Source organism: Anomalospiza imberbis, chromosome 15 (genome assembly GCF_031753505.1).
Source record: "Anomalospiza imberbis isolate Cuckoo-Finch-1a 21T00152 chromosome 15, ASM3175350v1, whole genome shotgun sequence".
Classification (NCBI taxonomy): Eukaryota; Metazoa; Chordata; class Aves; order Passeriformes; family Viduidae; genus Anomalospiza; species Anomalospiza imberbis.
Genome location: NC_089695.1, coordinates 4,521,731 through 4,543,535, shown reverse-complemented (window position 1 = coordinate 4,543,535; position 21,805 = coordinate 4,521,731). Strand labels below are relative to the sequence as shown.

The window sequence follows — 21,805 nt, the reverse complement described above, 5'->3', positions numbered from 1 at the left end:
TGTGGCAGAGGTCTGAACTCAGTCCATCCCAGTGTGATCCTCCTCCTGATTTTAACAGCAGCAGGCACTGATAAGGGGTGGCAGCACAGAATTCAGCACAGGCAGAAGGTGGAATTCTCCTGGTGCATAAAACCATCACTGCTGACTGCAGGAGAAACACGACCCAGGCAGCGAGGGAGACACCTGCAGACAGGCAGGAATCTATCCAGCCTCACTGGTTTGTGACTAGGGAGACCTCTTTGCAGCTAATTACAGCCCTGTTCAATGACTACAGTGTTTCACAGCATGCTGGAAAAATAAGCTCTACAACAGAAATACCAAAGTTTATTCGACTTGTTAACAACATACAATGTGCTCATAATAAATTTTAGTTAGATGTGGAGAACAGATGGTAGCATTCATGTGTTTAGTAAAAAATACTAAATGAAGACAAATATAGTTGATAGAGACTTTAAATTAAGAACCAGGAAATTTTCATAAACAACTTAATTATCAAGGTCTAAATACAGCTAATGCTTTTAGAGAAAACAGACAAAATTGCATCTACAAAGACACTGTATTGCACACTCTGTCCTTTACATTCCTAACTGTGGGAGTAATGCATCCACATCCAACTGTCAGCCTCACAAACATTTAAACACTTGTCTTATGGGTTTCCTGGTCAGAAGTTAATAAGAAACCATTACATTAAGGGAAAAGGCTTACTAAATCTTCCACCTCATGACAGGCTGGAAGGAAAATGCATGGAAAGATAACTGAGAAGAACACTGTGTTCCATGATTATACCCAGGAATGTTATTCCAACCTACAAGTATCTGCCAGCTTTAACATTTTGGCCTCCTAATCTTGGGAAATTGAGAATAAATGGACACTTGCTGCCACTTTGTTGAGCTGTGCTCTGCTCCCACAGAGCGCTGCAAGGATTTTATCAGTTTTCTCAATTATTCTGATCTAGGTTGATGCACACACTTGAGTGTTGCTACGCCTGGATGTGCCAGTGGGACCTGCCCTTAAATTCAGGCCTGGAGGATCCAACAGCAGAGGGAAGGGTAAAATGTGGTGTGCAACAGTGATTTTCTGATGCTTCGTATAAAAAAATGAGATGGGATGGGACAAGAGGTAAGGAGAGGGGGAAAAATCCAGAAGCAGTAGAAGACACAGACACTCAGCACAGAAAGAGAATTCAGTCTGAACTTCTGAATGCAGCTTTTTCCTTTGAGTTTTACTTCTTTCATGCTTAGTAAAGTGAGAACTTTGATCAAAGCTTTTCCTGAAGCTATGCCATGCAGCTATCCAGTAAGGTATAAACTGATGCTAATTTTGACCTAATGGCATTTTTTACTAGTGACTTCTTTCACCACTTGAAACCTTTATCCCTCTGCCAAAAAAATAGTCAAAAATGAAGGGTAAATTGAAATTTTCCAGGGCATGGAGAGAATGAGATGTCTCATGAACAAAGTTTTATCACATAAACTTCAATTCCACCAGAGAATTAAGCTGGGAAAAAAGAATGAGGCATTCAGCAGTTTTCCCTGTAATAAACACATTTAGCAGCCATAAATACAAAGAAGAAACAAGAAGAATTTTGCATAATTGACCGAGGAAACACGATACCATAAATTTAGCCTCACAGCCAACATGCTACATTACAAGTTTGGTAACTTGTAGGAAGGAAAAATTCTCTCAAGTTTTATTCATGGTTGTATATTTCAGAGCCTTTCAAGGCAGAGAAACCTAGTATTTGCTATAATGGGATCATAAAAAGAAGTTTTACATGTACTGCAAGTCTGACAGCAGTTATGGAAGCAAGCAGGGCATCTGGTGCTAACTGCAGCATGAGGGACGTGATGGATCCCTGCAAACACAGCTTTGGGAAGGGAATCATACCAAATAATTAGAGATGTTGTAAACTGTGTGAGGAATGGAACTAACTTCAAAACATACAATTAACTTAAATTCTTTTAAAGGAAGGGCTACGCAGTACAGCATTGGGAAGGAGTGAGGCCATTTGAAACTGATTTCCCACTGGCACTGATCCTCAGATACATGCAGACAGCCGACACCCTGCTCTCCACACACAGCAGTGTGAAGCTCTTCAGCAGATCCAGGTGATACTGTTCTGGCCATGCTACTGCTCTTTCTGGCCATGGACATAGTGGCTAAGCCTCAGTCTGGAAAAGAAGTTTCTGATGCTCATTGGCAAGGTCAAACAACCAGAAGAGCTGGCAGGGCGTACGTTAGATCCATCTGCTCAGGCATATATACAAATTATTTGGCAAGGCACAGAAAATATCACAGCAATTTTGGATCCGACTGCTTTCAGATTGCCAGGTGGAAGTTGAGAGATTTTGATCATCTGTTGTTCACAAAAATCTCGTGACTCCTCCTTCTGAACACAGACCTTGCTACAGAGACCCACACCTCGGGGATGAATCGCCACTTGCACTGGGGATGGATTAATTCTTTCTCTTCAGTCACCCATCCCAATGGGGTAATAAAACTGTGCCTTTTGAGGACTTCTGTTTAGAAGCCAATTAATTTAACAGGAAAAATCAATTTATTTCATCCACCTCTAGTTTGGAATAAAAGTTTTTTAATACAAATCCGAATTTACCTAGAACAATCTGAATTATTTTTTCAGTGCAGCATCTCTGTTTGTACAGGTGTACTTACACTGACACATCCATACTACAACAGAGTTGCCTACTACTCATAAACATGAGAAATACTATTTGCTAAATGGCACAGAAGGCAGGTTATAAAAAGAAACCCTGATATTGTTCTTGTGCTGCCCCTCCCATCACTCAGCTGATTTAGCACCCTCTGCAAACTTTCTTAGGGTTACTATGAGAAGTAAAAATACAGACAATATTTAAAAGCCACCATCTTCAGTACTGTATAGTTATGTCCTATGCCAGTCTAGCTTCATCTGGCATCTGATTAAACAATAATTGGCCATGGCAGCAGCACTTCTTAGTGACTTCCTTGTCCTTGTTAATAAATCACAATTGTCAATTTATAGCAAATTAGGCAAACTCTGCTCTCTTAAGCCTCATTTTATTTCAATCAGAAAGATTTATGACCCTCCAGGGTATCATACACCTTCCATTACCTCTCCAGCTAGTAATCAAGAATATGCCTGTCAAAGTCAAAGTGCAAGGATTCATCATCTTATTTCTTAAAAACTCTGGTTCTTTTCCTGTGAGTATGGAATTTAATTCTCTGTGGACATTTGAGGTTTATTTTGTAATTATATTAATTACCATGCAGATCCTGATTGCCCTTCCAAACCTCTCCTTACATAAGCACTTTGGGTTTCAATGGTCTTTTAGGCTTTTAATCAATGACAGGAGGTATGTCATTAATCCATCACGAGTCAATTCACACAGCACATGTCTGAAATGAGTCCAGAGGTGCCAAACTGGATGGGACAGGTGCTCTAGAGCTTCCAAGGTTACAACTGATTGATCCATACCATTGTGTGAACATCTTGGGAGGCGCAGAAGAAAATTAGGGACACTGAAAATAGTTAATTTTGCTGAGGGTTGACTCTATACATAAAATACAACCCAATATATTTGATGTAAATCCAACTGAATATTTCCTATGTAGTCTCTAATTCAACCAGTATTCATGAATGAGAACAGTGTTTTTGGTACCTTCAAAATACTTAGGCGCCTATTTGTTTTAAAGTACATTTTGCAATGACAATACAATTTTGCCTTTCAGGCTATCCAAAGTCAGTGCCTCTTTTTCAATTTGAACTCTGTAGGGAAAGTTATAAAGACTGGACATTTGTATAGATAACAAAAATACAATCAATATGATTTATGAAATAGAAATAAAATATAATTGTTTTATTTAAATTAACTATGCTAATACTTAAGCCACTGAACAGCCTGCCTGGAGAGGAGCACACATTACAAGCAGAAACCCAATGAAGCCTAACATGAGGCAGAGATTATGTGATTAAAAAATCTCTCCAAAAAGCTCACTGGGTTTCTGAAATAAATAGAGTTAAGGATGCTGGAAGAGTCCCAGTCCCTTGGAAGAACCTTCTGCTGGCACATCCCTGTTTGTTAGGGATGCAGGCATTTGGTTTGCAACAGCTCTCTGATGATAGAAGGTCTCACACTGAAATACATCCTATTTCAGCAGAAATATCAGTGTAATCTGTTTTGCTTGTGGAAGATCTGCAGTTTCCCCTGCAAGGTTTCCCAGCTCAGAGACACCAGCAATCCTCTGTGAAATAAATCTAATAGTGGCCTGAACTGGCAGGTAACCCAGGCAGGCAGCAGTGATTTCAGAATCAAACATGCACATGAATTTTTCAGATTACTAAACAAGTTAAGCATGCCCACTCTGTGAGGCAAGAGCACAATATTTATTTCAGAGTATATTATTATTTATTTCAGACTATATTATTATATAAAATATTTATTCTCAGCAGTATGAGAAGGGGACCCCAGGGACCATGTGGGTCAGAAAGCTTTGGGACAGCCTTACCTGTAGTGCTTGTGCAGTTACCTTAGACACTAATCTAATCCCAATCTAATTCCCAAACGAGTCTGGCATTAGATCATTTCTATTAATAGGAGGGGCTTTACTCTTCTTTTCATCTTAGCCTGCTTATAGCAACTTCATCAATTCCATCATCTCCAAAGGAAAGGAGAAAATAAGGCAATCAACCTCCCAGGACAATCTCTGTTCATGTTCTTGGACAACAAAAGAAACCCAAAAGCCATTTCATCGAGCACACTCAGCGCCAAGAAAGCCTCAAGGATAACAGATGACAGAAAATCACAAGGAAATTTACAATAAGGATTTTCAGCTGTGGCAAACTACGTCAACTGGTTCAATCATGCAGAAATGGTGGGATGCAGAAAATTAAGATCTGGTTAAACAGAACTTGATTAAGCAGAATTATAGGAACCAGCAATCACCTGAAAGGCAGAAAAACCACAGAGGAAGAAAAAATTTTATTTAGTGTAACAGGACCAGGCAAACATAAGAACAAGAGCCTAAAATTCAGACTAAATGCCAATAAAAACTTCTCCTTTACCCTGGGAAAAGAAAGATTGGAAGTCTGGTCACTCACTTAGAACTAGACCAGGAAAACAGTAGTAAAACCACAGTGAAGGGGAACAATCCACGCTGACAAGAGAATGAATGTGTCAGTGCCCACCTGTGGGTCCAGCTCCCCATCCCTGAAGTGCTCAGCTCCTTCGGATGCAGCACTGCACAAGCACAGGGAATGCCTGAAGCTGCTCAACATCTGCTTTCTTGTTGGCTCAACAAAAATCAGAATACTCCTTCAGAGCTGGCTTTATTGTTAGGAGCCCTCATTAGGGCCTGCCACACTACATGAGTGGGTTTTTACAGGGCCTGTGGTGGGTGTGTTTCTGCCTCGATGCCTTCAGCCAGCAACTGGGGCACTAATCCCTCCCTAGGCCTTTCATTTTATGCTCTTCTACATGTAAATCTCCGTTTTCTTTACACCTACTACAACAGAAAGGGCAAAAAGAAGGTAACACGAGTCTGACTGCTGCATGATAAATTTTACAGAATAAGTACGTGGAAGAAAATATTGTGATTTCTGCATTTTTTCTGCCCTAGGAACTTTATATGAAATTACAACCACTTACTTCTTATACTGGTGTTTGCCCTAAAAATCCACACATAAATAAAGATCTACTCATTTAGTGTGGCCACCCATTACCTCTCATCCCTAAAGGCTTTCTCTTTTATTTTACTATGAGTGGAAAATGCTTCTTCGACATTCATTAATAGGCATTTTCAGTATGGTTAAAACAATCAAACAAAATAAAACACCCCAGATCACATAAACACACACTCCAGGAGAATTTGTTAGAATGAAAGTTCAAGGCAGAACCACCTCACACAAACAGCATTTTGCTGCACTGATTCCTTCTACACAAAATCTTGGCATTGAGCTGACATTCCAGTGCCTGTCCCCGGACCCTGACACTGGGAGAGAAGAGAGGCCAGGGCAGAGCAACCCGTGGAGGCAGAGACAGGAGTTGGCTCTCCTGGCTCCTGTGGATGAGGGCAGGCTGCTTAGAGTCCCTTCCAATTTCTTGTCCCTTTGCAGTTCCAGCTTGGGGATTTATTTGTGTGCTGAGGGATGCACATGGGGTGTTGCAATGTATTTGCAAGGGTCAGGCCATAGTGTGCACCAGCCAGCCTGCCTCTGAGCTCGTTATCAAAGCCCCAAGAATTTGTCAAGGCTATTGAAACATAAATTGTGCTGAATTAAGAAAGAAGAGGCAGAGAAACCGAATACCAAGACCACAAGAGATGGATAACAGAGGGCTGTGAAACACCTGGACTGTAACCAATCACATACTCTGAGAAATGCAGGCAGAAAAGGAGTGAACAAGACAAAGGCACTAAACAAGAAGTGTGTACTTAGTACTTTGTAGAATCTATAAATATGCGTGTAATGTAAACAATAAACAGCTTCTGCTTAATCCTATTAGTCAATTGTTCAGGAGTCCTAAATTCCCCACAATAATGGGGACCCACGTGTGTATTAATAGAGCCAAAGAAACAAAAGCACAGAGCTACATCTGCACACAGGATCAGTCTGACAAACCAGGCATGGACTCTCACACAGCAAAAGCCAAACTCTACACTGGGTTACATCCACTCAACCCCACCCAAGTCAGCATCACTGAGAAACTGCCCCGTTGGAATAGGCTCTGTCTGGCCCCAGGTAGCTGCAGGTGAACAAACACCACCACACCCACGCTGAGCTCTGTGCTGAATCCTCCCCAGGCTGCCCCTACTGCAGGGCTCTCACGGATTATTTGTGTAAGAACCTCGCTGTGGTGGAGTGCCAATTTATTTAAATTAATAAAAGTGCAAATTTATTTAAATAAATAAACAGCAAACTTCCCCTGCTCCAAGCACAGGCAGGGCCAGTGCACCCCATGAGCCAGGGGTACAGCCAGGGTAGCACCTGTGGCACGGGGACAGTGCTGAGAAAAGCTCCTGTCAGCCTCGTGCTCAGCACCACAGCTCCTGCTCAGCTGCACTGACCCCCTCAAGTGCTGGCACAGAATTTTAATCAGTGCACAACATGGGATATGTGTGAATCCCCCATTTCCCAGAGACATGCTGCTCTGGGACCCTCCACTTCTGAACTTGTTTCCAGGGACAAAAACCAGGCATGGGGGGTGGGGAGGGGGAAGAGCCAAATTCCTAGCAGAAATTTGGAGCCAGCTTCCTCACTAAATATCACTCTGGCTTCACTGTAATGCCTCCCACCACAAGAGTCTGGCTGCAAAGAATGCTGTCTCTCCAAAGCCCATGAGCTTTACCCAGGATTTTTCCAATTGTATCTGTCATTCTGGATGATTGGTGAAATTGCTTGAACCCTCAAGACACTGAAGGTCTGCAAGAAAAGTCAGGACACTGGCTGAACTCAACAGTGAGGTGAACAGATTTGGATAAAATTTAGAGCCACAGACATGCAATCAGCATCTGGTGCCTGGAGTGTGGGATGTGAGCTGTGCCAATTTTACCTATCTTCACTTTCCATTCCAGACAGCTTCCAGTGACAGCTGAACCCAGAGGTGACAAACATCTGCATTCCAGCAGCTCTGGCTCCTTTACCTGAGCAATCAGAGGCTGTGGACATTCCTAAGCAGGCACTGCACTTCCTATTCTGGGTTGGCAATATTCTTTCATTTCAGGCAAAACAAAAATGTATTTTAGACTATTTCCCCAGTTCTACAAGTAATTCTACTTGAAAGAAAGCAAATTATTCTTTATTTGTTGCTACCTCAATTTTAAGAAAAATCAAGTATAAAAGACAAAAATCAGACAAAAAACCCCAAAAGGGCATTTTCATAATAAAGCAATGGCAAAATACATGGAGTGTTGGTTTCACTCACTTAAGTTTTTGCTACAAGTGAAGTTATTCAAGTGAAGTTATTCAAGTTTATTCAAGTAAAGTTTTTTCCAATGGCTTACTGATTGCAAGTTTGATTAATCTCTTGAATTCCAACACCCACGGACTCAGTTTTGCAATATCAGTGGGAATACTTAGAAGCCACACACTCTACAGAATCAATGAACTGGTAGGTCCCCATTATCTGTTTCCCAGCCCCAGCTGCACTGACACTGCCTTTTGCAGGTGGCCAGTAGCATTTCCAGCAGGAGAAAGCTCCATCTCTCTACTTGCAATCAGACTTTACAATCTAAACCACACGTATTATTTAAATTGTCATTCAAAGAATGCTATGGAAAAGAGAAAAAAACCCAGCCCACTGGAGAATGACGCCTATGCCTGTGTTTAATATGAAAACATGAGTTTTATAACATGGAGAGCCAGCTCCTACCAGCGCTGGTGGCACCCTGGAGCTCCTGCTACGAGCTGCCAGATGCTGGAGGTGCCATACCCCACTCCTTGGGGCTTTCTCCCCAAAGTACAGCCACAACAGCACTGTGTCAGCCATGGTTTATCTTCAGCAAGCATATTCATCACCCATTTTAAGGAAAGAGCAGCAGCAAAGATCATTATCAGCTCAGCCTTGCCCGTTCCTGAGTGAGCAATCTCTGTTTCTTTCCTCATCAAACACCCCTGGGGCCTAGGGCCCCACAGATCAGGTGGTCCATGACTTATCTCACATTTGAATTTACCCAAACCATCAAGGGCAGCACTGAAATTGCTAAAAGCCCCACAAAGTATACATTCAATAGCAAAAACATCTCTGTGAGCATGAAAAGTAAGAGATGGAACCGTCATCAGTGTGACAGCGAAAACCAGACCACAGGCTTTGGAGACTGCAGTTAACTGGGACAATGTCCTGATCCATCAGGCACCACTCTGGCAGCTGGTAGCCTAGGTGACTTTCTGCTCTGTGTTTTTCTGAAGGCTGGCATGAGCACAGGAACCCCAGAAAGCTGCTTGTAATGCCTGCCCCTTCGCAGGGGACATTACGAATCCGTCAGCTTAAATTTGGAGAAAGGGTGGGTTTTTCACTTTATTGATGCACTCTTCCACACAGGATTTTTTAAAAATCTACATCAAATAAGAAAAAACAAATGCTGAGAGGGCAGATTTAGGGCAATTTATCAAGGTCTGGCAAATAGCTTCCAGATGGATGGAGCTGTTTGGTGCTGGCTGGTGAGAAGGAAGCAAGGTATTGTTATTGAATTAGCATGAATCTCTGGTGGAGAACTACATGGTAGATAGAGTGCTCCTTTCATATGGTTTGCATTTGGACCTGTCATATTTCATTTTTATTCAAAAACCTGTGGTAAAGAGACACAGTTCTTTTTTTGCTTATTCAATTTCCACCAATTCTCCCTGAACTATTAGCCAGTATTTTTAAACCCTGCTCCAAGTGCCATGCCTGGTCTGTTTGCTCTTTGCCACGCTTGGCTGGCAGCTTGGTGCTTACAAGCTCACAGTGGTTTTGGGTTTTGCATTCACACACTGATGTCACCTGAGAAAGGGTGTGAGAGAGGAGAAAAGCTGGATGCTCTGTGAGATGTTTAAACTGAGTCGCATCAAGCGTTTACCAAAACCCCTCCAAGGAAAACGATGCATCCTGGGGTTTAATGCAGACTACAACGTGCTGATAAGCTAGAGGATTATTCTGGATTTTTCTTTTTAATAAATCTTCCCTTCTTAAACATGTCTTTTAGCAATATAAATGCATCCATACCAGTAACTTTCTATCTAATCTATCCCAGTGAATAAGGGATACTGCAAAAAGCCAAAAGAACAACCAGCAAACAAAAATGTAAGGGCCAAAAAGAGAAGATATGCTCATAACAGATTTTTACTTAGAATGACCTGGATACTTGCTCCATGATACATGTCTTACACAGTAAAGTATATGCAAAGACTTAGGTGTTCTCCTGCTAGATCTGAAATAATTTACATTTCAAGTTCCCACCTGAAGAATTCAACATTATTTATGTTAAAAATCAAATTAAAATGACCATTTTCTTATTAACCTGAGAAGAAAAAGAGTGTTATCAAGTAGTTTCAGGTTTTCAGATTTTTGACAATATGGCCTTCTAAATCCTAGAAAAGTTTCTGGTTGATATGCCACTGAGTAGAAAGACTTCTAATGACAGGAAATTTCCAATGCCTTTTTCAATTATTTGGGAGAACTGTTATTATTCTTGAGTAGGGGCACTGGGGTGAAATAGATGAAATAAATCTTATGTTTTCCCTTTCCCAGTGTTTCAGGGATATGTCAATTACTCTGGGAAGCATCCCAGGAAAACAGAGAAGGGAAATGGTGATATCATCAGAACTAATTAACTCCTAAATCTTACCTGAAACGTAACACACAGATACTTGTGCTTACTTCCCACATGTATGTCTGGTTTTGCCCTCCTTTTTTCCCCTATAATTCTTATTACTTTGTGTTTTATGAGCATCTGTTTCAACTGACCAGGACTGTAAGAAATATCCAAAGAGGCAAATAAAATCCCAATCTGGAGGATGCAGCCTACGTTGGCCATAGCACCTGAAACCCCCCAGGCTGTGAACAGATCATATGCCTCATTTATTACTTATACTTAATCCTTCAGCTACTGACTCCTGAGCTAGATTTCCAGCTACATCAGCTCTGAGACAAAGCCCTGGTGTCCTGAAGCTCTCACAGTGCAGTGTGAACAAGGGGAGTTATCCATCACTGCTGAAGAAACTGCTTTACTCAATGACCCTTTCCCCATTTCCCACTGTGTTATCAGGAAGCCCACAAGGACTGGAATCCACAGGATTCATATTTGCAGATCCCTCTGTGGACTTTAGTGCTCTGAATTCAGAGACAGCTGATTTAGGGGTTGTGTCTGATCAGGGGTCACCCTTCTGCTCATCAGTCTGTGGGAGGTGGATGTAAACTACCAGGTGTCAACATTCTGTCACCATGGACCAAACTGGCCCTGAATTGTCATCTGAATTGCCTTCCCTTTGGCTGGGAGCCTATAAAATGGTGATCTTGTTGCTGGCAGAAAACAAGAAATGAAAAGGAGGATAAAACCAGCTTGGCATTTTATATGGATATCTACATCCCAGAACCAGAGAATGCCCAGGGCTGGAAGGGACCTCTGGAGGTTGTATAGCCCAACCACCCTGCTCAAAACAGGGGCAACCAGGGCAAGTTCCTCAGGATGATCTGTGTAGTCACAGCACAAAGCTAAGCCATTCCAACTGCACAGGATGAAATGTGTGGCAGGGCACAGCTGAAAAGTCACACACAGCCTGCTTGAGCAAGGAACTTTGGAGCCCAGTGCTTGTAAAATTAACTTCTGACAGCACAATTAAAGAACCACAAGTGATGGGGAACAGCTCCTTGCTCCTCATGTAGTTCATTTGGAGTCATACCTTGAAACCAAAAGGGCAAGTGCACTGGTAGAGCTCCACGGGGTCACTGCTGCACGTCCCATTGTTCTTACAGGGGCTGGAGAGGCAGGGGTTGCACTTGGACACAACACTGAGATCCACTGGCTCTGCAGAGGCAAACACAGAGCGTTAGCAGAGAGCTGCACTGCAGAATGAACACCTCCCATGCACACACAAACACTTTCCCCCAAGCACTGGCACAAATGCACACGCTGCAGGTGCACTGCACGACATGGGATTCCCAGGGATCAGGGAGGCTTTAAGGACTTAAATCAAGTGCTAGGCAAGTCTCAATGATGCTTATATTCTCCTGAAGATGCAAACATATGCTCTGAAAAAAGGCATGTTGGGAACCTCCAGGGAGTGGGTTATATATATATATGGCTTTCAGCAATTTTTCCTGTTCTCAGTTCTGGAAATCCTGCAACAGCAACCCCAGGGAACTGTAACCTGACATTTCTATGGCTGATAACAAGAATGAAAGTGCAGATGCAACAACATAAATAAAAACCATGTACAAAACAGATTTAGTTAGAGACTTGTGGGAATATTTAGGTGCAAAGTGCTCTACCATCCTAAATTTTAACAGAGTTTGAAACTTATTTTCTTCCTCTTCTGCCCAGAAGGATGATCAACACTGACCTATCTCAGCAAAGTGCAATAAAACCAAATATGCAAAGATGTAAATGTACACAAGTAAACACACATGGCCATATTTAAAGCATCTAAAAAACCTCGTGTTTGTAGCAGAAATCTTCCAGAGAAGTAGTGAAGTGTGTAGGTGAGCAGGAAAACAAACACAGACTAAAAAAACACTAATTACATTTGCGGTCCCAAATCAATCAATATTTTATGGTTGAGATTTTACAGAAAGCTAATTTAGTCAGTTATATTCCCAGTTACATTCACAGTTATATTCGCAGTCAAAACAAGGTGATTTTTTAAATGGCTACATTTAAAGTATTAATAAGTATTAACTCATTGGCTTTTATATGTAAAAAAAAGAAAACATAGCACTTTAGTGGCTTAAATTATATCAGGCAGTAAAGACTTTAAAGTAATTTTATTTCATTTTCAAGGAAATACCTTTTAAAATAATTTAAAGTTGGTCCTGTACTAATCAAAAGTGGGCACAGAGCTTCTGTTACTGCATGATAAATGGTAAGAAGGAGTAAATTGTGAAACATCGTGAATGTGAAGAAAAGAAGCTTTAATTTGATGTTCAAGAGAAGCTGGAGCTCCAGAGGTACCAGAACTAGGGATGAAAAAATCCCTTCCAGCCAGGGATTTGCTTTGGATTGCACGAGTTATAGACCTTCACTGTTTGCTTTGAACGCTTGCAGAGCACCAGCAGGGGTAAGAACACGGCAGAAATGGGGGCTGAAGGGTCTCAGGTGACAGCACTGGGCTGTGTCCTGGTCCTGTAGTGATGGTGGTGCCATCAGGGACTGACTGGAAATGCACAGGCAGTAATGAGGGAGAAATACACAGGAAGAAAAAATTCCAAAAACTAAATAACAGACTGTTGTCATCCTATTGTATCTTTGTGTTTATGTCTAACTGCACACCATACATGTTTTTACCTTGGAAGAGGAAATCACACCTGAATTCCTGGCACTGACAGGGGCTGGAATGTGACATATCTGAGTTACATTTGTCTTCATGGTAAAATATACAAAGAATAAACAAAGGTGGCTCCTCTGATAGCTCACAAGACTGGCAGCCGTGTTGCTCTTTTAGATTTAGAGGTCAGTAAGCCAGAATTTGTTCTACTATTTATTTCACAATACATGTATATTTTCCATTTATTTCTACGGCATGGATCAAAGCTAATCAATGTAGGAGCTAATAAGAACAGTTCCTAGCAGTTAAGTAGTTCATTACTTTGCCCTTGTGGATTTGATTTATAAATCCATATAGCAAAATGCCCTCAGCCCAGCACATTCCTTTCCTCTACTGCATAGCTGGGAGGGCAAGTTAATAAAAAGCAGAGCTGAGTTTGCATGACTTGCACATAACACACTTTTATTTCCTTGGCTCTGCTGAGACATAACCTCCTGCTCAGGCACAGGCTAAAAACATATTTTTAACTAGAATAAGTTAAATTACTTTTTACACATTTTTTACTAATGTAAAAGTTCCTGGAGGTCACAGAGGACATCTAAGCACGACCTTCATGCAGCAGCTCAAGGTATTCAGCCCAGCATGGGCCAACTCTTGGTGCTGGGATCCAGGGTTTTGGGGGTCAGGGCTCAGCACTCCCTGCAATGGGAACAGGGTGCAGTGAGACTGCCAAATCATGCACTGGTTTTCAAAATATTTGTATTTTCGTGAGCAAAGGTGAATTTGTCAAGGGCCTGGAGCTTCTTGAACTTTCCTGCCACTTGTCCAGACCATCAACTGTTTCTGCTTGTGCAATCACCAACTCCAAATCAACATATTTTTTCTCCTTTTCTGTTCAGATAAAGCAAGCTATGGGGATTTAGAAAGAACACGAGTTTTCTAGTGGCCCAATCTAATATATACATAGGAAGCATACAACTACTTCTAATATCCTGGATCACAGATGCACTGATCTCTTGACTAAAAGTTGCTTGTTTAGTTTAGAGAAAATGAGCATAACTCTTGATACAGGTTCAGAATGAAGATATCAGTCTCTTTCTGGTTTAATTTTCAGATCCTGTTTAATATACAAAATCAATTATTTTCTTTGGTTCACTTCATGGAAACAAGTGCATTATTTGGTAGTTTTAGTACTTCTTGTACTTCACATTTGAGAGACTACTGTAGTCTCTCATTTGATAATTATGGTCAGAGTTCTGACAGTTTTGAGACTGACATTTCAAGGTAATTAAATTATAAGATTACAGTTATTAAAGATATATTTGAAAGGACATAAAATTCCACTCAGCCTTGGGAACCAGTGTTTTAAACTCACCCCAACACCATCATTTGTTTGTTCAGCAGTTTAATTCCAGCACCTATAAAATCACCCTGCCAGGCAGCACTGTAAATGGGCATAGCACTCTGAGAGACATAAAAACAGGCTTTATGCCCTCATTTCCATTTCTAAGAGAGGCTACTGATCCATCTTTTCCACTATAAATATATCTCCATCTTCAAGTACTTGCTGGTAAGCTAAGCAAAACTCTGAAACTCTTCTTTTATGAGAACATACAGCTATGTCTTAATCTCCACCACTCACTAATGAGCTACTTAATCCACAAAAAAGTGGACAATCTGAGTTCTCTCTAAAGCAGTACACTTCTGTCACTGAGCACCCCAAATTGTTCAGAGCTGCCCCCCAACCCTCTCCTGAAAGAAGGCACATCCTGAATTCAGACATGACATGTTTTTCATAATCTGCAGTTTCTGAATCACCACTGATGGGAACAGTTTGCAGATCTGCAGATGAAAATGTACTTTTTGGTAAATATTTTCTTAAGAATTCTCTGTTTCTCAGTTTTCAAGTAAGTGTACGTAATAACTACAGTGCTCTATGTTTTCATAATACCTCTTATTTTCTCAATTTTTTTGGGGTAAGTCACAGGCCAAACCAAATTTTTTGTTCCAATAAGTTCTAACAACACCCTATATGCTAATGTGCCATTACATAACCTGGTGTGAGCATCAGGAACACTCACTGCTCTGAGGCTCCCTGCTTTTCCTGCCAGTGGAGCAGCTAACTGCACTTTGGGGAAGAGCACAAGAAAACACGACTTGAAAGGAACGTGACATTTTGGAAAACAAACCCCAACCCCAACTCCCCCACAACGCGCAAAACCAAGGGGGTAAGAGCGAAGCTCTGCGGGGAGGACAGGGCAGAGGGTGCCAAGGCTCCTACCTTTGCACTGGAAGTGGTGGGAGGGCGTGGTGAGCAGCAGCCTGTCCACCATGGCTTCGGGGCCGCGGCAGCGGGCGATCCCGGGCTCCTTGTAGCCCGCCTTGACCCACTCGGAGAGCCAGCGCAGGTGGCAGTCGCAGTGCAGGGGGTTGGTGCCCAGAGCCCTCGAGGTGCAAAACAATTAGCACAGGTTACTTGGCAAAGACAGCAGGCAGCTCTGATCTCACCAAGGCACAATTTATTCTACATTTCTACATTATTGTTTCCCAACGAGGCAAAGATCTGTTGAGTATTCAGGAAGGATTTTAGATTCATCTCCTGCTCTTCTCCCTTCTTCCCATCATTAGTTAGGGAAGTTGTATAAATACTTAAGAAGAAATCCCTTTTTCAAACAATTGTGCTTGAGCAATGTCACCAGACATATTGCTTTCATCAAATTCGTCACATTGATTCCCTCTAATTCTCTGTCCTTCCTGAGCATATCATAACCCTGAATTGAGTAATTTAGTTTGGATCTGATGACTCACATTAATGACTCCTCACCAGATGAAACACATATGCAGGAGATACCTCCATTTTCCAAACTGCAACCCAGCCTCTGCTAAGTTTATTTATGACTTTGAAAACACATTTGCTGCTTCACCCGTCATTTGAGTTAGGTCAAATAATTGTAGAAGATGCATTTATATAGTGAAATTATAATTCTCATGATTTTTCCTTCATTCATAGACATCTATCCAAAAGAAAACCAATTTTTTACCTTAAATTTAGGTGCTACCTTGACTAATTTGTACTTCTCTTTAAGAAAGTGTCTTTTCAGGCAGTCAATTACAAACAAAGATCACACTTCAGAAAAGCCAGTTTGAAGACAACTAATTGTTAAAAATGTAAAGAAATGCATGTTGAAAGTCTATTTTATTTTGCTCAATGTAAGACTTCAGCTGTACAACACCTGAATTGACATGAAAGGAAAATAAACGAAGTAAAGAATAGAACAAGGAAGAGATACTAAAAACCAATGATTCAAATAGATTTTTAGACTTTAACTATTCTGCATATGCTATAAACTATTTTAAGATGGTACTGTAAACTCAAGCTTCTTTCAAATAAAAACATATCAGGCAGGATATTAAGATAGAAACCTCAGTAAATTTGTTGATACATTTCTATTGCAGTGACTAATGAACCCACTGTGCCCTAGACAGATTCATAATGAGAGTTCATGGGTTCAAACCCTGTCTGGGGCTCATTCATCAAGATTAAATGTGTACTGCAGCTCAGCATTAAAAAATACCCATCCACTCCTCCTGTAAATGCATTGCTTACAATGGAAAAAAAAACTACTGGGTTGACTTTTTGACCCTGGAACTGTGATCAACTGGCTCACTTGTACAAGGTCAAACAAAATGCAGCAATGAAAGCTGAGAAATTTTTAGTGTTGAGAAACTGCCACATATAAAATGTGAGTGGGAGGACAACGGAAAGCTTGTTACCATGATAATTAATATTTATAAACTACATTAGAAATAAAGCTGCTCTATAGTCACTAGAAATTATTACTAATAATATTGTTGACAACTTTAGAAATGTATTCTTCTACACTTCTGTTTGTAGTTTGTGTTTTGTTTGAGGGTTTTTGCCTTTTATATTTTTGTTTTAGTTTGGCTTGGGGGTATTTTTTGGATTTTTTAAAAATTTATTTCTAGGAACTGGAGACAATTCTCATCTTTTCATTCATGAGTTCTAACATACTTTCTCAATTTCTTTGCCTATTATAGCAAAATATTTCCAGAAGGTAAAAATATCTTCTGCTGCAGGGAAATACCACCAGAAGCATTTCCAAAATGTTGAGCAGATATTTCTGTTCAGACACTTATTTTGTTTAGGGGCAACTCTGAATAAAGTCAATTAAAATAACTGTGTCCATGACAATGTTGAAAAAAAGAGGAGGGGACAACTTATTTTTATAGGCAGTTGATAAAAATTTGAGTATAGAGAAGATAATTCAGCAGGATTAGATATCTGAGATGTTTATGGGAAATATGTTGGAAATACCTGCTGTACTCAACATCATCTGTGCCTGAGGGTTTGTGGACTCTCTGGAGTGCCAAGGGGTCAGTTTGTGTGTGGGCAGTGCTTGGGACACTGAATCAGTGAATGGTGAGGACAGCACTGCAGGAACTGACCTAACTGGGAAGGTCCCAGTTCCATCCCAGCAGATTTTGGGCTTTTTTAAAGTAATATTATACCCAATCCTACAGTAATGCTGTAGCATTCTTATCACTGCCCTGGATTAAAAATGTCAGTGGAGTCATGGCTCAAATAGACAATTATGTGATTCAACTAAATAAAGTAATAAATATTAAAAGAAACAGTGTACAGCATATACAAACCTACCTCCAAATTCAGTGAGCTAAAGCTGCATAGTTATGATATTTCCATTACAGTGAGATGATGTTCATGACATAAAGGAAATTTGGTGAAAATGTTCCTACAGGCTTTAAATAGCTGTGGAAAAAGTGATTGGAGCATCTAGATTTCACTTTTGTTCTTCCAACTACAGACCAGCTCAAAACTATTGCAAAAGACTCTGACTAAAATCCATAGTTTTGTCTATGCTACACAAATATCTCTCTGCAATTCTAAAAGCCAGTTTGATGTCCCCCTTGTCCTGCCACAGGAGGCTTGGGCTGACCATCCTTTCCACACCCTGGTACTCAGCTCTCCCCTGCCACAACACCAATCCCACCCTCAGCCACAGCTTGCACAGTTAGGACAAATTTTTGTTCTCCCAAGCCTTAAGAGTTTGATGGGTAGCGAGTCCTTGTATGATTTTCAAACTGACTCCAAGTTCATGCTTTGTCCTTGAAGATCTGTGTATTAGGAGGGGCTCAAAATACCTTTATTTTCAATTATGTATTACTAGGTTTTGAGTAAGCAGAGCTTTTTCAGGCATGTGAAGAAAAAAATTCATTGTGGTTGCTAAAAGTTTCAGGATCCTCTTTAAGAAACTGGAGAGCACAATTGCACTGTAAAATTCAACTGCTCAACTGTGCAAATTACACCCCAGACAGGTCTTATTTATTTTATGGATCCTATTTATTACTGTTCATTTGGGCTTTGTGTATTTTACATTTCTGGCAGCACATACATCTAAACAGAAAGACTGCAGAGATTGTATTGGGCCAAAGGGGATTTTATCACTCCCTAAGGTGAACAGTTTACCCAGGAAAATTGGATCTCCACTTCATTTAATGTAAACCCTGAGGGAAATTCAAACAAATGGAACATGCTATGTTTATTCCTGGAGTTCTGAAAATCCCCCCAGCAGCCAGATTCCCAGTATGGAAAGTGTCACTGCACTTCAAAAAGCAGGTACAGGGCTTCAGCTCGGTCAGAATTTCAATCCCAAACACACAAAAAGACTTGCAGAACTGGGAACAGGAAAAACAGATGTGCAAAACCAATGATACCAGGAGGTAAGCTGGAAAGAGAGGTTATTTCTCTGCTCAAGTTGCCCAAGTTGCTCTTATGATTTCTGTCCCTACCAATCTGAGATATTTTTCTTTTTTACTGTCCATAGAGGAACAGAGACAGAAAGCTGCCAGGGATGTATCTGCCATCCAGAAAATACTTCTACACAATCTGAATCTGGTGTTCAGGGAAGTGCTCTGGAGAGCATGTTAAAGGTTAAAAAGAGACAATAAATAGATATAAAGCTATGTTAAATGCACACATAGCTGCTTGTGTGTACATCAGCATCAGGGCAGAAAACATCTGTATCATCTGTGAAACCACCCACTTCACAGAGGGACCAACACATGCTCAGCCCTCTGATTATCTGAGGACAGCGATCAAGAAATCTGCTGCACAAAATTGTTTTTCCTACACCAATCATCTAATAGTGTGAAGTATCACACCCTAGCTCAGTGAAAAAGCATTTTCTGGTCACTCAAGTTTAGTTTGGAGCCATTGCAGCTCTTTGTCTGTTCTTTCATCAACTAAACTACATTTGAAAGTCTCCTGACCCTCTACCAGTGTAATAGTAATTTCCTCAAAAAGCTGAAATGCCTAATAATTTTTGCAAACTATGGAATGAAACATTAATGCTGTGAAATGACCAATTACCATGTGATTAAATATATATGTCTGTAGTAGTGATTCATCAACAAGTCCATATACTGACAACATTCCAGCATGCAAAACATATGACACTTATTAAGCAAAGAATTCACATTTGCTTAATATTTGCTCTTTGTGGGAGGTTTCCTGCCTCACTCTTAAACCATAATATGCTCTGCATTTCACATTGACAATGCTGAAAGAAAACCTTAAACACAAAGTCCACAGCAGAGAAAACTGTCACACTTGCTCATTTGGTTTTCCTTAAGAAAATATTTTTATAACTAATAACAACAGGTCCTAGAAATTTTTATTTCCTTTGAACAGATGCACTATGAATATCCAGAGCACATTATGAAAAGTGAGCAGGAAAAACAAAAAAGCTATACAATCCTACCAATATGTGCTGTTTTACAAGTCTGAAACCATCAATCCAAGTGATGAAGCCAGGCAGAAGTACTTACAGGTGGGACAGGGACACCAGGTCATTGAAAGAACCCTCAGGAACGCTGGAAATATCATTTCCATGGAGTGTCCTAGAAGGGGGAGAAGCAGGAAGGTATCAAACCACAGTATTTTGTCTGCCCCCAGCAACTAAAGGAATGGATGCTTAAAAAGGGTATTTAATTTTGATTCTTTGAGAGTTTCTGTGAGTTTCACATCTCATGAACTTCCATGCTTTATCACTTCTGCCTCTAGGTGTTGGCATTTAAAACAATGATGCAATCAGAACTGTTGGTGAGTGCTGCTGTAAATTAAAAAGGTGACATACCATTTATGCCATTAAAAGTGTATTGATGACAAGTGGACCCTCACATCCAGACCCATGTCCTCTTACAGAATCCCATTAGCCAGAAGCACAGCAAAAACAGAGCAGGGGAAATAAGAATTGTGACAGTTAAATTAAATATTGACTTCAGAGAGATCCTAGGAGAGAGAGCAAGGGTCCCCGAGGGTAAATACAGCCACACTTTCCCATTCTTACAGTAAAAAACTCTCTGTGCTACCAAGGAAAGCACCTGAAATCAGTTGTTTTAGGACATTATTCACCCCGTGCAAAGAAACTATCATTTTTAGCAGCATTTTCAGGACCCCTGAAAGGAGTGAAAGGGTTCTCCATGTTTCCAGGACAATTTAAGTATCCACTTTATCTCTTTTCTGAGAAATACATTTGTGTATGGGTTACATAGGGAAGCATAAATGGGAATTGCAGTCAGTGCTCCAGACATGGCAGAGGAGGGTGGAAAACAGAATGCTGCTGTGTGGTTTGGAGCAGCTCTTGCCCTCGAGTCATTTATTTTCTAACTTACCTGGTGATTTGCTGACACAGCAATCACAGCTTTTATTTCTATAAGTGTACCTATTGTTGAAACATTGAGTTTCAACCCATGGAAACAGACAATTGCCCTAAGGGAAAAAAACCCATCTGTTTCTTGCAACCTTTTTTCCCTAACACCACTTTCAGCTGCACCAGGATGTACACGATGCCCTTCCAACATCCTGATTCTGGATTTTTCCTTTAAGCCTTCCTTGGTTTTGACTATTAATAATTACTTGGCATATATAAGGGCATATCTCCAAGAAATTAATCTGCACAAGAACAGGAAGGATATGAGCTCCCACACAGTAACTCCAGATAAAACACACTCACTAATTCTGTACAGAATGACCAACTGAGTGAGACAAACCCACAGCTATTAAACAAGGAGTATTTTGTTGGTGTGAGGAGACCTAGTCAACCACTTGTCACCAAAATGGTCAATGAAATGAGCAGATTTAAATAAATAGCTGCTCATAATGAGCTTATTGCTGATCTTTTAAACTGCAAGACAATTCTCTGTAAACAGACATATTAATCTTCGGGTTGTATCAGTCTCATTTATCCTGTGAAGGAGTTCATTTTCTCTTCTAGGTGTATTGGAAACATCCAAGAGGAGCTGCCAAATGACATAGCCATTTATCTGTAAGAAGTTAAACCCATAAAATAAAAACCTTAGAAGGATTTGCTTTATTACATGTCCCAAACACTGAGGTGCTTCACGGATGCAAGTGCCTGCATTTTAATAAAAAAATCACGTCAGCAACATCATCACTCCTGCAACTAAAATGAAATGACAAATGCTAAGCCCCCCTTACACTCACATTAATAAATAGAGGCAAGAGAATTCAACAGTGCAACAAAATCCTTCCTCTTGGATCAACATCAGGAACACATTTTTATACCAAAACTCCTTATAAGCAAATGGCCAAATAAAATCTTTCACATTAGGACAGTTAAAGCACACACACTGATGTGTGTATTCTCCCTCAAAAGCACAACTTCTAGGGATCCTCTTATCTAAACTCCAGTAAACAGCAGGGGTAGGGATTTAAGGTAATGAGGATCTCCTCTGGAGGACAGAGTAACAGAACACTCGAGAATTCTTGAAATCAAAACTTCCTTCTAC

The 21,805-nt window shown here is 40.6% G+C and overlaps 1 protein-coding gene across 4 annotated transcripts in view; it reads right to left on the bottom strand.

The window, feature by feature from the left end:
• The window catches only part of SLIT3 (slit guidance ligand 3), a 483,584-nt gene that overhangs the window by 55,959 nt on the left and 405,820 nt on the right, over nt 1-21,805 (bottom strand). For all 4 annotated transcript variants that reach the window (XM_068205597.1, XM_068205596.1, XM_068205599.1 and 1 more), the window contains 3 exons: nt 19,823-19,894; nt 15,237-15,400; nt 11,375-11,499 (listed from right to left, as the gene is read on the bottom strand). In XM_068205597.1, coding sequence (XP_068061698.1) covers nt 11,375-11,499; nt 15,237-15,400; nt 19,823-19,894 — 361 coding nt within the window. The remainder of the gene's footprint in view (nt 1-11,374; nt 11,500-15,236; nt 15,401-19,822; nt 19,895-21,805) is intronic.